Source organism: Halyomorpha halys, unplaced genomic scaffold, assembly GCF_000696795.3.
Source record: "Halyomorpha halys isolate HHAL.00 unplaced genomic scaffold, Hhal_1.1 Scaffold172.1, whole genome shotgun sequence".
Taxonomy (NCBI): Eukaryota; Metazoa; Arthropoda; class Insecta; order Hemiptera; family Pentatomidae; genus Halyomorpha; species Halyomorpha halys.
Window position 1 is genome coordinate 63,044 of NW_027113242.1, and position 18,866 is coordinate 81,909.

Consider the following 18,866-nt stretch of genomic DNA (forward strand, 5'->3'; position numbering starts at 1 on the left):
AGGAAGAAAAAAATCGACTTGGAAGGAAACAAGTCTGTGTTAGATTCGATTTCGCAACATGTATTCGATTCTATCTTTAATCGAGGCGGAACTGGAATTCGATGGGAGATAATGATGGACATTGAACGTGCTCATTACTGATGGTCGCCATTCGGCTCAATAACAAACAAACTAATGCAAACTAAATAACACATCGCTCTGACCAAGTTCAATTTTATCTGATTTTATTGTTAACCCCTGCAAACATTTCACATAAACCATTGATTTGTATATATTTAATACCTTATAGATTCAGTACAATTTTATTTATTTACGTTCAGTAATATTTATTCAAACGAATATTTAATGCATCTATTTAGTAGATAAATAAAATCTATGCTCTACCATGGAGCAAACGCTTGTTTTAATTTTCATTATAAATCTTTTCCCTTAATACTAAATTTCACCATATTCTACTGATGAGACATATTGGTTATTCCAATTTTCAATCTTAACCAGAATATATTACAAAATAATTTATTATTTAAAATATTCAATTTATAATACAAGAAAAAATATATACTAATCTAGAAATGAATTAGTATAATAACTCTATATAAAATTGAGGAATAAGTCAATATATTCACCGTACGAAAATATTTGTAAAAATATTTTATAATAAGAGCATAGCCCAATTTTGTATTGAAAATATTTATTAATAAAACCTATTTAACAGGGCAAAATTTAAGTTGAGAAATTAACTAAATAATTTTTAGATGTAAAATTTTATTTATTTATTAAAATTAAATCTGTACTGCTATAAACCATGAAGGTTTAGGTTTAGGAGTGTAGTAGTTTGTAAGGAAGTACTGTTACTAGACGAAAAGTTGTGCAAGGAGGTGATTTGGTCAGAATCACGCTCGACCACCGGATTTTTACTCAATTAAAGGTAACCACTTTATGAGGCTGGGTGTACAACGGTGGGCTTCCGAACAGGGCTGACTCATGAATGGCTACAGTGAATCTGCCACTTGATTCGAATCCACGTTCTTGGAGTTAGTAGTGCAGTTCCTTACCACTGAGCTTCTCAATCCCACGTATTTATTTATAACAAAAATATTTTCGCCATATGGGAATTTGCTAAGTGCTTGATCAATGAAAAAATATACTGGCTTAGGAAAGGGGTAAAATTTAAGATAAATTATTAAGAACACTTCAAAGAGTTGTATATAATGATAGTTTTTAATATTCTAACTGAGGTGAAGTAGAAAATGGCCAATAGTGTTGAATGTGTACATGTAGAATACAACTTTTTATTATGTAGTTTTATATATTGATACATACATATTTATATATTAATATATAGTGCATAATGTATTTAAAAAATATTTTCCTTCTTTTTTTTATTAATATAAATTAAAAAAAAGATTTACAAGAAAAGTCCTGGGGATTTGTGGGTTTGATATCAGGAGATGTTAAGAATGGGTCGAATGCATCTATTTTACTGCATTGGAAAGGATGTCTCTGGAAGGGGTTATTATTTAAAAATAAACTTTAAATTTAAATTTGAAAGAAATCTTCTCAATTGAAAAGTTTTTGGCGTATTTTACAAACGCCACAATCTAATACTCAATCGGCACAAACTTTTAGAAGGTTAACTAAGGGTTAACCGATGAGTATAAAAAATAATAGACTTATTTAAAACACAAAAAAATGATAAAATATTTTAATCAAACATAAAGGTAAAATGTATATAAAGAAAACGTCCCAGTGCTCCAACGCACCGCTACAAGTTTGTCGAATTGTTTCTTTGTGTAGCAGTGTTGATTATAATATTGAAGCAATTAAAATAAAAAAAATAATTGCCAAGGACAACGACTTTATTTCGTAAAACTGAGAGCCGTCATAATTAAGGAAAGGTGCGAAAACGGCGTGTTTTAGCAATAAAATAGTGAAAAAAAATCTTAAGAAGCCTTAATTTTCTATGTAGATGTTTAATGATATTTATGTGTGTTATTACCACAATATGATATAGTGTCTCTACACGCTTGCCAAACAATGGCAAATACTCAAGCGTGTGTTAGGCTATTTGGATGGGCGCTTTATCCTTTAATTAATTAAGCAATCCCCCCAAAATTCATATTTAATAATTAACTTTTGTTAAAGATTGCATATTTTAAAATTCTCTTGATTGTTTCAAGTGTTTTTAATTAACTTTAGCAGTTTATTTTTTATTTAATCGAGCAAAAATATTTATTTATAGACATTATATGTCAAGGTAATTAAATTAAATTTATAGTTATTTTTTTTTAATTTCTTGAAATTGGTAATTATTTATTAAATAAATCAAATTGTATCCTTGTATAGTCTCAATACTTTTTATTACATCAATAGTCCAACGTTTCGGCCATCCTCAAGGACGATCTAAATATTTAACAGCTCATTATTTATTCATTTTTAACAATTATAACAAGAACATTATCACCAATAATATAACATACTTTCAAAAATAAATTTTCACCTCACATCAAATTTTAAAAATCGTTTTGCAGGCTATTCTGTCAAGGGGATTACTTTTTAGTCAAAACACCCTCTGAAAAAGTCAATTAGTAGAGAGTCATATTTATTATCATTAAGCTTATGTTTAGTTACCTATTTATTTAAAAATTCATTAGTTTTAAAAATTTTAATTTTCAATTAATCCACACTATCAATACCATATAAACAAACTATTTATAACCTTCCACACACTACTAAGCCTTGTTTTTAATTTAATTCAGATTGCATTTTGGTCTCAAAATGTATTTTTCCAATTATTAAAATTAATTGTAAATAGTAACAAAACTTTTCTTCAATATTTTTTATAAATTTATTTCACTTAAAATCTCTGCATAATGTTGGTTTAAATTCCTTGTATCTGTTTTAAAATTAACAGATATATAAATTGATTCAAGTATTTTTCTAATAATTGACTTTTTCATGGGGTGTGTATGACTTAAAATTAATGACCTGGGCAGAATAGCCAGAAAAACGATTTTTAAAATTTGATGTGAGGTGAAAATTTATATTTGAAGGTATGTTATATTATTAGTGATAATGTTCTTATTAAAATTGTTAAAAATGAATATATAATGAGCTGTTAAATATTTAGATTGTCCTTGAGGATGGCCGAAACGTTGGACTATTGATGTAATAAAAAGTGTTGGACTATACAAAGATACAATTTGATTTATTTAATTAATTAAATTTATAGGTTATGCAGTATGAATTTTTATCATCTACAACTTACTTTGCTTATATTTACGTCTCCTTCCATTTAGCCAGTATTTGTTTAATTTTATTTGTATATTTTTTAAATGAATTAATGAAAATTTAATGGATATCGATCTTTGTTGCTTCCTTTGTTCACCGAGTGTTTGTACAAGTCTCGGATTTGTGACAAATGCCAAACGTTTAGATTCAGCAACTACTATAATAAATACGCAAAATCGGTTGATTAAAATAAAAACCGCATATGCCTTATTATACATGAAATAATACCACCTATATCTTGAATATGACTGTTGCCGTACCCATATATGCTGATTTAGCCTGACCTGAATCGTAGTGCAACCTGCTTCAACACTTGTCGAGTTTAGTTCAAGGAAGACCTTGGGCTGGAACTACAGATAGGGAGTGTATTACTCACTTATGCTGACCTTTCCACATCTCTTCTTCTATTTTCCACTCGATACTTCTTTAATATTAAGATTTTACAGCGGGTGTCTTTATGACTCATACCGCAGTTCTATCCAGTTCTCCAGTCTAGTATAATATCCTCTTCGCTTACTAGGTCGGGTGGTTCCTTTCCAGCCAAATGATCATATTTTTAATTTATATTACGAAAATAATGTATAATTTAAGATTCATAAATATTTAATGAGGACATCGATGTTTAAAAGTTAAAGGTGTATATTGATTTAAATCTAGATTTAATCAAAGAAACGTCTTGCAAGTGTGTTATACTTAACCTATTCACCATTTCTATTAGGTAACAACAAAAGCAAAAATGACGCTAAGCAGTGAGGATTAGGCTAAGCTCCTTAAAAGGAACTTTATGTTGAAGTAAATCGGGACTTACAAATAAGCTATTCAGTGCATACATCGATTAACTCCATAAAACAAAAAGTTGAGAAACGCGATGAAGTACTGTATATTGTTTTCTAAAATTCCTGTTATAATATAAATTCAAATACATAATGTTGAATGCATAAATACATATATAGCTTTCATCTAATGGTATATAAAATTAATAAGCAAAAAAATTATCGTCAGTAATGTTACAGTTCTTGATGCCGATATGCATCTGCACTTTATATCGACAAATTTTTTTTTTTTTTTCTCTCCCTTATTCCTGTATGCCAAACCTTTTGTTCTGTTATGCTTTTGTAAATTTCGTGTCCATTTATCAGGATTACGACTTCTTTTACTTCGAATCAATGTGTTTGTTGGAAAATTTGTACTGTTGCAATCAGATGAATCCGGGGAAAACGATAAACGTCTTCTTGGACCAGACTTTCTGTTGATAAATCGTATTGAAGAACCATCAGTGTTTTCCTCATCCACTTTATTATTTGTCTCACCCGTCCTGATTATAACGGTATAATATTTATTTCTTTAAAAACAATAATATTGAAAATACCGAGAGAATATGTAGTCCATATAATATTGGTGAAGTATACAATAACATTCAGCGTGCGAGATCACTGTTATACTAACTTTCGTTTGCATTGCGCTTCTTTTCATCTGTTTGCCGATGTGATTTTGTCACCAATATCGTTTAGGGGGGGGAAGCACCTGTGGCTGTTTTAAAAAAAAGAGCGATGATGCAGGGCCGGAACAAATAATAATATAATATAATTGCGTTGTTGAAACGATTTACATTAGAGTATGGAGTTAATCACAATGGCTTCTGAAATAATTTACTTATTATTCAATTGCCAAAAAAAAAATGGCGTTTAATGGTGCTAATCTGTATTATTCAGGAAACTTATAATAAATATAAAAAGTAATGATTATACCAAGTGCTTTGACACTTAAATTTAAGATTTTTCAAAAAGTGGAGTTAATCGATGTGTGCACTGAACGGCTCAAATGTGAAAACAATAAAAATTTCTATTAAATATTATTTTCGATAATTTGGTATATTTATATAGAAAATACATCAAGTCGTTCTCGAGAAATTCGTGCTTTTTTCTATGTTATCTTCAGATTTATTTCTATGTGCATATTAAGGATCCCAAAATATATTTACTGTTCTGGAAATTAAGTAGTGAATATAAAATCGAATTAACTTGGTAAATTTTTCCCAACATGTTATATTTATGTTTAGAAGGAGAGTAGGGTTATGGCACCTCCCTGGTTAATGTCGTGATAGTAATTTTTTACTAGATATAGTAATATGTGACAGGACATGTGACAGCAGTTTACCTACTGTCACGCTAAAGACCAATGGAGTAAACTGTATGTCAGTTACTGTGACGTTAACATATACTGTGGTAGTACAATGGCACTATCAGAACAGGCGTGGTATATGTGCCTATAGGTACAAGAGGTTGAGGAGTTCTGCCTTAATCCAAATATTAATGTTATTCAAAAACACATTTTGTGGGAGGGGGCTGGTAGTTTATTTGGCTCCGGGCCGACAGCTGACGACGGCTCTACCTAGTTAGGGATACTAAGTCACCTTTGAAGATATTATGTGCAAGACTTGACGCACAGGAGCAGTGGCATGACAGCCACCGCCCAGGTGGGATGGGAAGAAGGCTGCGGCAGATGGAGCGTTGCTACCTGCACCAGGGGTACAGCTGCTTCCATTATTGTGTCCTCTGTAGGAAATCACTTCTTTTCATAAAATCTCGGTCTATGCTTTCGGAATATTTGAAACGTTGTCTTAGTAATGCCTTTTACCTAAATGGGTTCATAAAAGGTGTACGTCCTCACAAAAAGAGCTGAACTGACGCCCGGACCATTTGTAACAATGCTTAAATTCGCATTCAGAAAAGTTTTAAATTAAAAATTATTAATGTTATATAATTAACGGAGTAGCTGAGTGAGGACTACATTTCCCAGATCCGGGTTCGAATCCAGCTGCGGCACATAATTATTTATCGTCTTACTGTAGCCGTGAGTCAACTCTGTGTGTTTAGGGACCCTCGGCACTATGATATGGGTATCCTTTATGTGAGAAAAAGGCCGGTTAGCGTGACCTTGAACAAATCAACTCCTTGTATAACCGTTGTTCACGAAACAGTACTTCCTCCCAAAATAATGAACCAATGACCCTTCATAGTTTGTTGCGGTACAGAATGCTATGTTATATACCAATTTTATCATTAGACGCAAAATTTAATGCGGTTTAATTCCTTATGTTGTAAAATGCCAGCATGCACTGTCTAGGAGTCATTAGCGAAAAACCAAAAATAATTCCTGATTCGTTGCTTTGTTAAATTAATTATCTAATTAGTCAAATTTTGATAGAAAATAATTTTAAAATTATTTTTAGATGTATTACAATTCGTAGATGGATTTTACCTTGTACTAAAAAGGAATTATAGAGCAGGACAAGCTCTTGATAATTAATATACACATATAAAATGACTTTGGAATGTTACAACTCAAAACTATTAGTAAGCCACCTCACAGTTAAAGCAAAATATTAAAGTTTGGAACTAATTACGACTTCCACAAAACTAAATGTGAATAGCCGTCAGTTCCGAAAGTACTTCCCTACAGGATGTTAGAGTGATTAATTTGTATTTGTTGCACAAGAATGATACAAATTTACTTTTTTTTTTGTGTTTTCTTAGCACTCAGCTCCAGATATTTCAGTTTAATTATTAATTTAATCGATTATTAGATGATATTATAAATGCTGATGCTCGTAAAATAACAAAAACTAAAGACTTGAGACACATCTACGCTGATACGTATGTATTGACATGTAGCAACTCGAAAGGCATTCAAGATTATCTATACTTTAGTCATAATTGATTTACTTACAATGTAGCTCAATTTATTTATTTTTCTAATTATTGATATTTTATTGCTTGTTAAGATTAGATAGCGAACATGAGGCATCGGTTGAGTCAATTTTCAACAAAACAATGATCATATAAAATAAACACATACTATTCAAACATTCTCAGTTGTCTAAAAATATTTTATTTTTAGATAAATGGTTTTTGAATATTTTCTAACCATCGAAATATTTTTCTAGAAATGAAAACAAGTTCGTTAAACATCAAAACTAATTAGACAATAGGTTTTACCGAAATTAATTTTGCTATAGTTCATAACTAATATATTCAATTCTCATGTTGTGTAAGATTTTATGATGGTTAGATATGCCAGAGATAATTTTTCAAAATAACTCATTAACCTATAAATCACCTAATTTTTTTTAATGGAATAATGTTTATCAGTAGAATGCTTTTTATCCAAATAATTATCTGAGATAAAAGATGGCATATAAATTAAAACTGTTCGTTATTTTCGGATAACGGGCGATACTGTTATCTTAATTCAACAAATCGAAAAATAGATAATTTTATCCGAAATGCGTTATCTATTATCTGAGATAAATTTTGGCCAACTCGGTATCAAAGATAAACCCATTTAGATTCTCTGTCCGAAAAAAGGCAATGCCCAAATTTTAAGCAAGAGATATTTTTTATACTTATACAATTCAATAAAATGTATCACTAAAATGGTAAATAACAATAGGGCTGCATTTTAGCCAGACAAATATTTTTTTTTATATAAAAAAGAACCATTTAAACCTATTTGTATGTTATAAATTTGGTGTGTTAATAATGATATAAAATAAAAAGTCCGAAACGTGAATTAAATATAGAGACCTGTTGAACAGATTCGATACTTAGGACTCTTGAAAGGACACTTGACATCTTGAAAAGAGACTTACTTGGAATCCACACACAAGACTGAAACGAAAATAAACTGCTCGTAGATTCCGATTGCTACAACACTTACTTGACAAACGCTCTAAACTTCCCATTCACTACAAAAAATTAGTATACACTACGATAATCAGATCAATTTGGAAATATGGAGTTGAGCTCTGGAGCTCCACCAAGCCATCAAATTCTTCCCGCATCCAATCGTTACAATCCAAAATCCTTGATGCTCCTTATTACGTTACAAATTAACTCATTCACAAAGACCTTAACATCCCATTCGTTGCAGATTTGACCCAAAACAGATATGCGTCTTTTCATTCCAAACTCCTTAACCATCCTAACCCATTAATTCTTAATCTTTCATCCTTAACAATCCCTGATTATCCTCCGAGGCGTCTGAAAAGAAGATGGCCACGGGAACTTCTAATTTAAATTAATGTTTGAAGTACCACCAATGGGTGGTTCCTTCCCAAGATTTTCAAGTGTGTATGAAACATACAACATATTTACCTATTGTATTATTTTGTACAGTTGTAAATTACATTAAATAAATAAAAAAAAAAATAATAATAAAGATAAATAATTCCCAAAGATTTATTATCGAAGTTTTCAAAATGGACACGACGGTAAGAGTTTTATTTAATGGTTGTAACACTGGGACAGAAAGATGCGTTGATGTCCTCATTTTCACGCTGGCAGTTCAACACTAAGGCTGCTGGAAAAATTACGGAACGAAATATATGATTATTTATAATTCATTTTAAGTATAAAAGTAATTTGAACTGAATTAATATAAAGTAAAATGCCATAATATTTTTGCTTTATAAGTATATATAAGTTTCTTTATATAGATGTCTTTTTATATCTCCACCTTTATATTTGTTTGATTTACAAGTCACTCTTATACACTCACAATAGCTTTACCTACTCTGTAGTTTTAAAATATTATTCCTGATGAAGACTTTCAGAGTGGGTCGAAACGTTGCTTATTAAAAAATAGTTGAAACTATTTTTTAATTGTTTTTCTTAACCGCAACTCGAACCACCTTCAATTTTACTTTAAGAAAAAATGTATTGTTTGAAAAAAAGAAATATGAATAATTTTCATAGAATTTTTAAAACAACGATTTTTTTTTACTATACTTTTAGTTTTTTCTTAAATTTAACCCGCTGTTGATTCTATGGTGTTTATAATCAATGGAAAGTTCTGCGAATTCCCCTTTGTAACACCTAACCATAAACTTTGTTGAGATTTTGATAAATAATAATAATAATAATATTAGTAGTAACAAAATATACAAAGCTATAAACTTAGCTATTTTTTTTTATTAATTTATACTTTAAGGAACGTGTAGTATATATTTTAGAATTTTCTGACTCCTATAATTGAGCCAATTTAAAATATCAAAATTACAGTATCATACTTATAAGTAACCTACTTAAAAGGTATATAAAATTATTTACTAATTAATTACCTTAAGAAATAAAATATATAAAATAATTAATAATTAATTACCTTGAGATAGATGATGGGCGACCTCGGGTCGTGGGCTGGTGCCACCCCCGTACTCTCCTCGCCTGGTCCCGACTCGCCTCGCTCGGGCGCCATCTATCAAACACCAAGGCATTGTAGTTGGTACACAAGTATCATATTATACATTATACACTAATAAGTGTATATTACTTACAATAAAATGTCTCAAAACCGCGTCGGTACTGATCCACATCAGAGGTTCGATAAGGTACATATTCGAGGCGAACTAACTACACGATGCAAGAAGAAGAGATAATAAGATACCTCCGCCACCAAGAATTTGCGAAGACTGTGCCAAGCCCCAAGGGTACGCTTCTATTTGAGCAGGGGCAGGTAACAGGCATCACCTGCAAGGGGCACTTACAATAGCTTGTACAAAAGATTTACTTCAATTGTTCTTTATATAACATTTTCTGAACTTTAACACCATCTTTTTTCTTAAAATATACAACTTTATTTTTTTTTCTCCCGTTTCTAATACTAATAATATATGTTGTTTTATCCGTATTTATTTCGAGATCTAGTTCCAAACTAAAGTTTATCAAAGTACAGCGTACTCTTGGTAATTCGAACTAATTTCTGCAGGGGATGTTCGGATAACGGAAAAGTTCGGATTACAGAAATTATTAGGAAAAATGGTATTAAAAAAAAAAAAAAAAATCAACAATATAAATATACAACGGTTACGGTTGTCATGGTGAAATAAAAACACTAGCGATATGGTTTTGTGGATGTGACTGTTTGGTTTTTGAACACGTTACGATTGTTCAATATGAAGTGGTGGTAGTTTATCAGGCCCTGTGTCTTGACTGTTTGTATCAAAATATCACCTAATTATAAAAAATAAGGACAATAAAAAAAGAAGACAAATATCTCAAGAATTAAAGTATTAAGTAAAAATTAATCAATAAAAGAATAAAATTAGTTTATTATAAATAAAATTTATTATTATTTATTAAAATTAGGCATCAAGGATTTCAAATTTCAATTTTAACTTCTACTGATTCTGTAGTTGTGCATAATATCTTCGGGAAATATTCTGTACTGAGATTATTTTTTATTATCACATGCTTTCATTATCTTAGCCGGTTGAGGAAGTAAAAATGAATAATTTTAGCAATTAGCTAGTGACGAAAATAATTTTTTTGAATACGGAACAATAGGTCGAATTTCAAGGCCTATGTTTCCTTGGCTTATGTTTACTTCATTATTTGCTAATTAAGAAGACAAAAACTGATAATATCCAGTTGGAACTCTTTTCATTAAAAAAAAAATATTTATTGAAATTTACAACTGTTTCAACTAAAAAAAAATAATAATAAGTTAATGTGTTGGAAAATATAGTATATGGCATGGGTACAATCTGTGAAGGAAGACAAGAGGGGGCAGCTGCCCCCCTTCCTAAGATTAAAAAAATTATTAATTTAATAAAAAATATTTTTTTAAAGAAAATACTAATTGTTATAACTAATAAAGTGCTACGAAAATTGTATATAATTTTGATACCATTTGCCTTTTCCGTGCTGCAATGTCACAACCTGATAGACTTTGGCATGCTCTCCCCTAGTTTTGATCCTGGGTACGCCCTTGGTATATGACATGGTTTGGACTTCTGCAGAATACACCGATTTGTAGAACGCCTATAACGTTACTTGAGAAGGAGGTCTCGAGGTCATCTTCTTATCAGACGCCTAGGAGGGTTATCAGGTATTGAAGGAGAAGGAAGACTAGAAACAAAAAAGTGGGTTGGGCGGTCAGGGATTAATATCTGGTTATATGATAGATTAATATCTATCATGGAAGGGTGAGGATAGCAGCAGGAAATATTGTTGTTTCTCACTGCAAAAAGTATCGAAGTTTAGAGCTGTCTCTAAAATAATGAAAGTGGTCTTCTACAAGACCATCGTAAGGCCAATGATAATCTATGAGTGTGAAACATGGATCTGGCGAAGAAAAGCAGAACGGATGCTCAACTTCTGGATGATAAAGGTATCGAAAAGAATATGGGGAGGAGTCTCGGAGAATGGGGTTTGGAGAAGCTGAAGAAATGAGGAACTGTTTGGGGAACCCAATATCGTAGCTTTAGTTAAAAGATCACGAATAATATGGATAGAACATGAAGAGAGGATACCCAAGAAGATGCTATTTGGGAAACCGGATGGAAAACGGAAAAGGATAACAGATGAATTTAGTAAACCTTTCCCTAGGTTAATTTGTGGATTGTAGAACTATAATAAAGCCGACATTACACTGTCAAAGTTCATTGAAAAAGATCTTTTATAGAACATATTTCTAATTTTTATAAACTTTAAAAATCAAAGAAATGGAGCATTTTCTAAATATCTGCTATCACACAACGTAAAATATTTTATAAACGTTGAGCGTAATTATATGACAAAGTTATTGCAGCAGTAGCTAGTGTCATGGTGTCTTTAATTTAACTGCTCGGAGTGAGATAAAGGAGGTCCATCAACATACCAAGAACTAACAGGGGAGGATCACGGAAGTTACATTATTATTTTTGATGATGAGTGAAGATGTCTTTAACATAAATTATTGATAATACCAAGATTCATTCAGTCATTGAGTATGCAACACTCATGTGTGTTAAAATATTTTAAACCCTTCTCAAAATTTTACGTTGTAAGTTACATATCTGAAGATATTGCACCCAGTTGCATTGCAGTGGTGCTTTGACCTGTCAGGGTTGAATGATGCATTTTGGTACTCAAATGGTACAAGTACTATTTGAATTGATATTAAGAAATGGCATCGAATGTTATGGTGCAGGGGCTGATGGTCATTTACCAAACTTGCAAATCCACAGCATCAGCCATTAATGACAATAACGCACCGAAGCAATAAAGCGGAAAATCTTATAATGTTGATATTTTACCGCCCAAAACTATTTTATTTTTACAGAATTATCTTAAAATTGATGGATAGTAATTTATTTACAAAAGAAATAATATATCTAAAAAATGTAAAAAAAAATAAAATAAAAAGTTTATCAAACCAATACCTTTGGTACCAAATTTGTCGAATCGCTCACCAGAAGATCTAATTAATAAATCAACTTCAAAGGAAATTAAAAAATAAATATTTAACTGAATACTTTCTTACTTCTATGATTCCTAATAACTGATTTTGATTCACCGAATGACCATATCTGCCTGTATTTTTTATTAACTCCACATAATTATTCATCATATTTCGATTAAAATTAGCTTTATATGTGTGTGGTTAGTTATAGATATTATTTATTTAGATAATACTAGATCCTTATTTTTATTATATTCTTGTATCATCCTGTTTTATTTTTATTTTTATTAATTCACTAATTGTAAATTTGAAGCATAACTTTTCACTTCGAAGACCTTTAAGTTATTCATATTATTATTATTTTTTTTAATAATTATTATTTTATTTTATTTAAGTATTAATTCATTGAATTATTAGTTTTATCACTAGAGGTCAATTTATATTGAACTGATCTAGCTTATAAATTGTAGTAGCCTCCACAACCCTATAATAGTCCAAATTGTAATTAATTAATATCACTTATGTCTATCATTTTTGTACCAGTAGACTCAGAACAAAACAGTTAACTTTTTTTAGTAGTTGTTTTTATCGCTGCTAGATCTCAGCACACGGCAGGCATTAACTAGTCTAGTACCTCTTTATCAGCAATATGTCATATGTATAACAGTTAATCGCATAATTTTAATTAAGTATATTTTGGAAACAAAAAAAAAAGTAACTTGAATTTAGTTTTTCACTCCTCCCCTCCCCCCCATCTATTTATATAAAATGGTATGATTTCAATCTTTGGCCATAATACACTTTTAAAATACTGGACCAATTTACGTGCTGATATTTTCAAAATGTTCCCTGCCGCTATGGGAAGATTTAAAGATACTGAAATCTCCAATTTCTCCAGTACAAAAAATGTTATGAACAAAATTAAACATTTTTGGTGCGTAGTTCAGAAAGTATAAGTTTGTTTTTTTATATTTATTACATACCGATCAAATTATCTCTTTCCGAAGAATAAAACATGATAACTGAATCGATTAATCTACATTATGTTCACAAATAAATTATAAAGACATAATGAGACGTTAAGTAGGCAACAAAATGTTTTTTAGAAAAAAGGAAATCATATTCGTCCGTTCGTTAAATAGTGAAGTCCAACAATTTATTTGTATGTTTTTATATAGATGGAATTGGTATTCTTAAAAACACGGTATATTTATGAGCATTGTAATAAACTAAAATTTAATAAACAATAGTTTCAAGTTAACTTACATATATAATAAGGAACCAACCAATATTTTTGTGAATTTGTGTTTTATCTATATTTTTTTTCAATAATTTTAATTTCACATGTACCCAGAACACAGGATTCCTATATCATTATTAGATATATAGATAGAGCCTTGAGTTTTGTTGTGAAAAGAAAAAAAAAAAATAGGTTTTAAAACATATTAATAAAATATACATAAATGTTTAAGTTTAAATAAATACAATAATTTATATCAAAATTTCAATTGTGTTATTTAAATCTATATAAATCCTCAAGCGTCTTTTGATGAAAAAAAAGAGAAACTATTTCAACTCGCGGAGGCTTCTTACCTCCAAATATTTAGAGTTCTCACAGAATGGAGGAATCAAAGCCTCAGATAAGTATTTCACTGGATACCTTCAAGTACCAACGGTAGGAAAAGGTTGTATTTAATTTGATTTATGTTTCATTTCTATGTTCTACCTCTGTTTAAGAGGGTTCGAAAAAAACCTTTGATAACTATTATAAAAAAATTGAAATTAATTTATCTAACAGGCATTTGATTTTATATAATTAAAATAAAGGTAACTAACTAATTTATGATGAATTAAAAAAATAAATAACCGAAAGATAGCGGAGAAACGTCGATGAAGAAACTAGAAAGCGGGCCTATTAAGGTCAGCCAGTGTGAAAATGGAGAACAATTGCTACTGTTACTGTCACTGCCTTCTTCATAATACATATCCATCCACACATACGTAATTAATTGCATATGTGTAAACAATATTTGGTTATAGAAAATATTTGATGAAAATCACATGACTAATTTAGTACGCCTAGGCCATAAGCGCCATCTTGTAAATAACGATTCTTTTTTTCTATACTAATTTTAGAAAAAAGTTAGTTATTTCGGCTTAATTTTCGACTACTTTAATGAAAACTATATAATTACAAGCCAAAATTGATGATTCCGCAAAGTATTGTTCGGGGGAATAAAAAAAGAAGGCTGTTTCAAAACGTTCAAATAAAAATAATTTTTCATTTGGAGCTATTCATTTTTAAAACTACCTACAATACTAGAAAACCTAGAAGAAAATCATTTAAAATCTAGTAAATTTACTAAAATTTTATCCCTAACAGAGCTGTTAATGCTATATAGATCCCGAAATACTTTTTTTTTTTTTATGTACAATGTTTCCATGCACTGCATTGAAACTGTATCTTGGTAACGATTAAACGCAAATAGCTCTATGAGGGCTCATATTTTAGAAAATTTACTCTACTTTGAATGATGTTCCATTAGATTTTGTAGTGTTGTAGATGGTTTTAAAGATATGGGGCTCCGAATGACATTTTTTTTTTTTAACATTTTGATACATTTCTTATCCCCCCTAACTACATTTGGCAGATTCGTTAGTTTTGACTAGTAATTGCACGTAGTTTTCATTAAAATAATATAAATTTGGGGTGAAATAACTGACTTTTTCCACCAGGCTATTGAAATATTTATTTTTATCATAAAAGGTTGACAATCCTCTAAGGACCCTGAAAAGGAGATGGCCACGAGACCTGATAATGTAGAGTGCTACCAATGGGTAGTTTCTCTACACTCCATTAAAACTTACATAAAATTTACTAAATGTATAATTATAATTATTAAAAAAATCATAAAAAGGAATACCTAGGTGCGGTCAAAGAAAAAACTCAAATAACAACAAAACTATTTAATGCGACCTACGTTATCATTATTATTATTATATGCGAACTATTATTTTTATCGATAGTTTTATAATAGTTTCGACTTTATATTAACTATTCTGTTCCAAAATGTATATTCAAATTGTCATATTTTAGCTGTTATGTGCAGTGTTCCATCCCGCCAAGCAAAAATTTCCGAATGAAAAATTATCGAAAAGAACAAATGAATCAAGTTTGTTTTCCCGACATAAAGTATAGGTTTGTGGGAATCCGATCTAGCAATCCAAAAATATTATTTTTCATCAAATTCTCGTTCTCTTCCTGTTTGTTATTGTCGTTCATTAACGGGGCTGCTTAAACGGCTGAACCAAAAGAAAATGTAGAAGACGAAGGACGGAGTTTTTTTATTTAGTATCCAAATAACTAGTCAACCAACGATGATCCTCGTAAATTTAGTAATGTTCATGTAAAAGGTAATTCGATATTACCACCCTTTTTTATTTTTATTAATTTTATTTAACGATAAAAAGATTCTGAAAATCTTTCTAATTGTTTTTTATTTTCTAATGTAATAACATAAAACTTTGTACTACTACAGCCCATAAAGGATACAGTGGTTCAGTAATTTTTAAGGAAGTACTGTTTCTTGAACTAAAGTAATGCAAGTAGGTGATTTTTCATAAACGCTCAACCGCCAGATTTTTCCCTGATTACCAACATTATAGAGGTTGGGTGGCCCAAACGCTCAGGGTTGACTCATGGTTACACTAACAGGCAATATAATTTTCTACCACAGCCAGATTCGAAACCGGGTTTTTGGAGTTAGTAGCACAGTGCCTAACCAATGAGCTACACACTCGCAATTAACTTATGTTATATAATAAATAGTAAGTATAAATAATAAAATGAAAATGAAAATGGGGGCTCAGCACTTTTTAAGGAAGGAACAAGGATTATACAAAGGCGATTTGTTCGTAATATTTCATGAACGCTCAATCACCAGATTTGTCCTTGATTAGGAGTTTAGAACCTTATAGGGCTACCAAACCCAAAGGGGTGACTTATGGCTACAGTAACAGTCAAAATAATTTCCAGCCACAGCTGGGTTTTTGGAGTTAGTAGCAGAGCGCCTTAGTCATTGAGCTACTCCGCTCTCCTATAGCTAATAAATGATTGTGTAATGCTGTATAGTACATTTTCAGTTGTTCTACAATAAAATAAGATCATTTATAACGTTTTATGATAATTTTTGAGATAATATTCTCTTGTAATATACATAATCAGGCGGCATTATATCGTTGTTAGCACTTTTCGTAAATGCTATGAACAATGTATCAACCTTCGCCGAAATACATAAAAGTTAAGATACATAAAACATTAAAGGATCGCAGAATGACATTCGACACAATTTCCAGTGACACACTTAAGCGACAAAACTGGCTGTAGGATATGTTTACACAGTTGTTCTGAACGCTATCCACGTTGCCTTATATCTCAGACCAGTTTAATGATTGTCTTATCAAAAAGTAAACATCATTCGATTGCTTCTTTTCGTGAAAACGTGTTTTAACTCTTTCATAGATATGCAACAACTAAAGATTTTTAAAATACTATTTCCAATTTTATTAATAAAGCACACGCCTCATTTTTCATGCTCCATGTTAACAACCGAATTCCCTGAGTACCTGAGAAAAAATTATAAAGGACGAATAACGGGAAAATGTCCTTCCTCTGGTATTAAAAGGAGTTTCCTGCCTTTTGTTATAGCATATTATCAATGGGCTTCCTTAGTTTTCAAAATCCTGCAATTATGTTATTGAATATTAGGAAATATTTTTTGGTTGTTTAAGTACTTGACATTATTCACGAGAATATTGAGGTAATTGCTACCTCCAACCTTCCATTAACTTAGTCCTCATTTTAAGATCGCACTATTAATCTTAATGGGAGTAATATAGAAAAAATAAAATAAAATATAACAACCTGTAAAAATGTTAAGTATATATACTGCACAGAATTGGATAATTTAAAACCATATTTTTTTTCTGTTTATAATTTATTGTTGATAACTACAACTATTAAAATATATACATCCAGAAATTTATTTATTTATTGATATTAACAACTGTATAAAAAAAATACAACAAGCAAACTTTGTCATAATGAAAATGATATGATACAGTATGTAGAGAAACTATCCAGTAGTACAACTCTAAAAACATTTTGGAATATAAGGTCACGAGGCCATCTTCTCAGAAAATGTGATGTTATAAAATAGCTTGATACAAACAGGTGGAGAAATTACCCATTGATAGAACTCCAATAACATTTCTAGAGGAGAAGATCTCGAGGCCAACGTCTTTTCAGACGCCTAGGAGGATTGCCAGGCAATGGAGGACCTAGGTTAGAAACAAGTGGATTTGAGTGATTGAGAGGTTTATTATGGAAGGATTGGTATCTGGTTCTGGCCAACTCGACAACATATGGAACATTGAGGTCCTGACGGATGACTTAATTTGTGACAAAATAAGGAGGGTTAAGGATTTTACGAAGGATTTTGGACTGTAAGGATTGGATTCGGGAGGAATTTTGCCTTACTTTAATTCAAGAAACAGTACTTATTTAAAAATTACTGAACCGCTGTGTCCTTTATGGGCTGTAGTTGTACAGAGTTTTATATTATTACATTAGAAAATAAAAACAATTAGAAAGATTTTCAGAATCTTTTTATCTTTAAATAAAATTAATTTGTGACAAAGTAAGGAGGATTAAGGATTTTACGAAGGATTTTGGATTCTAAGGAAACGAATCTAAGGGAGGAATTCGATAGTTTAGTGCAGCCCTAAAGCTCAAGGGCCTTATTATAGTCATTTAGATCAGTCTTTAGTAATGCATTGGGAGTTTAGACAGTTTGTCGAGTAAAAGTTGTTATAGTCATAATCGACGAGTAGTTTCCTGTCTTTTCAATCTCGTATGGGGATACCAAGTCACTCGTCAAAACCATAAATTTAAGAAATTCACACAAATAGGTTGGGCTAATATCTTTTAGTTTCAGTAAGTATCGGGTTCGGTTCCCCTGATTCGTGGGCAGTTTGATAAGTGATAACTTATCCAACGCCATTCCTGGACAAAGCTTCTTTGGGTCCAAAATATATTTGTTAGGATCGACACCAAGAATACTACGAAAGGTCTTTGCTCTTGACGAATTCCCTATATCTATCCAAGATTTCCCCTAATTCTGATTTATCTGAGATTTATAAACAAGATAGTTTCGGGCATATGGTATTGATAGAGCGGTGCAATGAGAATGGTTCAGAGTAAAAAAATACTCAAGAAACATGCGTCACTAGTACTAAAAATAATTTCATTAAAAAACTCATATTTAACCTTTTTTTTATCTATTAATTATATA

The 18,866-nt window shown here is 30.7% G+C and overlaps 1 protein-coding gene across 3 annotated transcripts in view; it reads right to left on the reverse strand.

Annotated features, from left to right (window-relative positions):
- LOC106679008 (forkhead box protein N3) overlaps nucleotides 1–18,866 on the reverse strand; it is a 339,867-nt gene that overhangs the window by 41,715 nt on the left and 279,286 nt on the right. For all 3 annotated transcript variants that reach the window (XM_067050827.1, XM_067050826.1, XM_067050825.1), the window contains one exon: nucleotides 9,454–9,546. In XM_067050827.1, coding sequence (XP_066906928.1) covers nucleotides 9,454–9,546 — 93 coding nt within the window. The remainder of the gene's footprint in view (nucleotides 1–9,453; nucleotides 9,547–18,866) is intronic.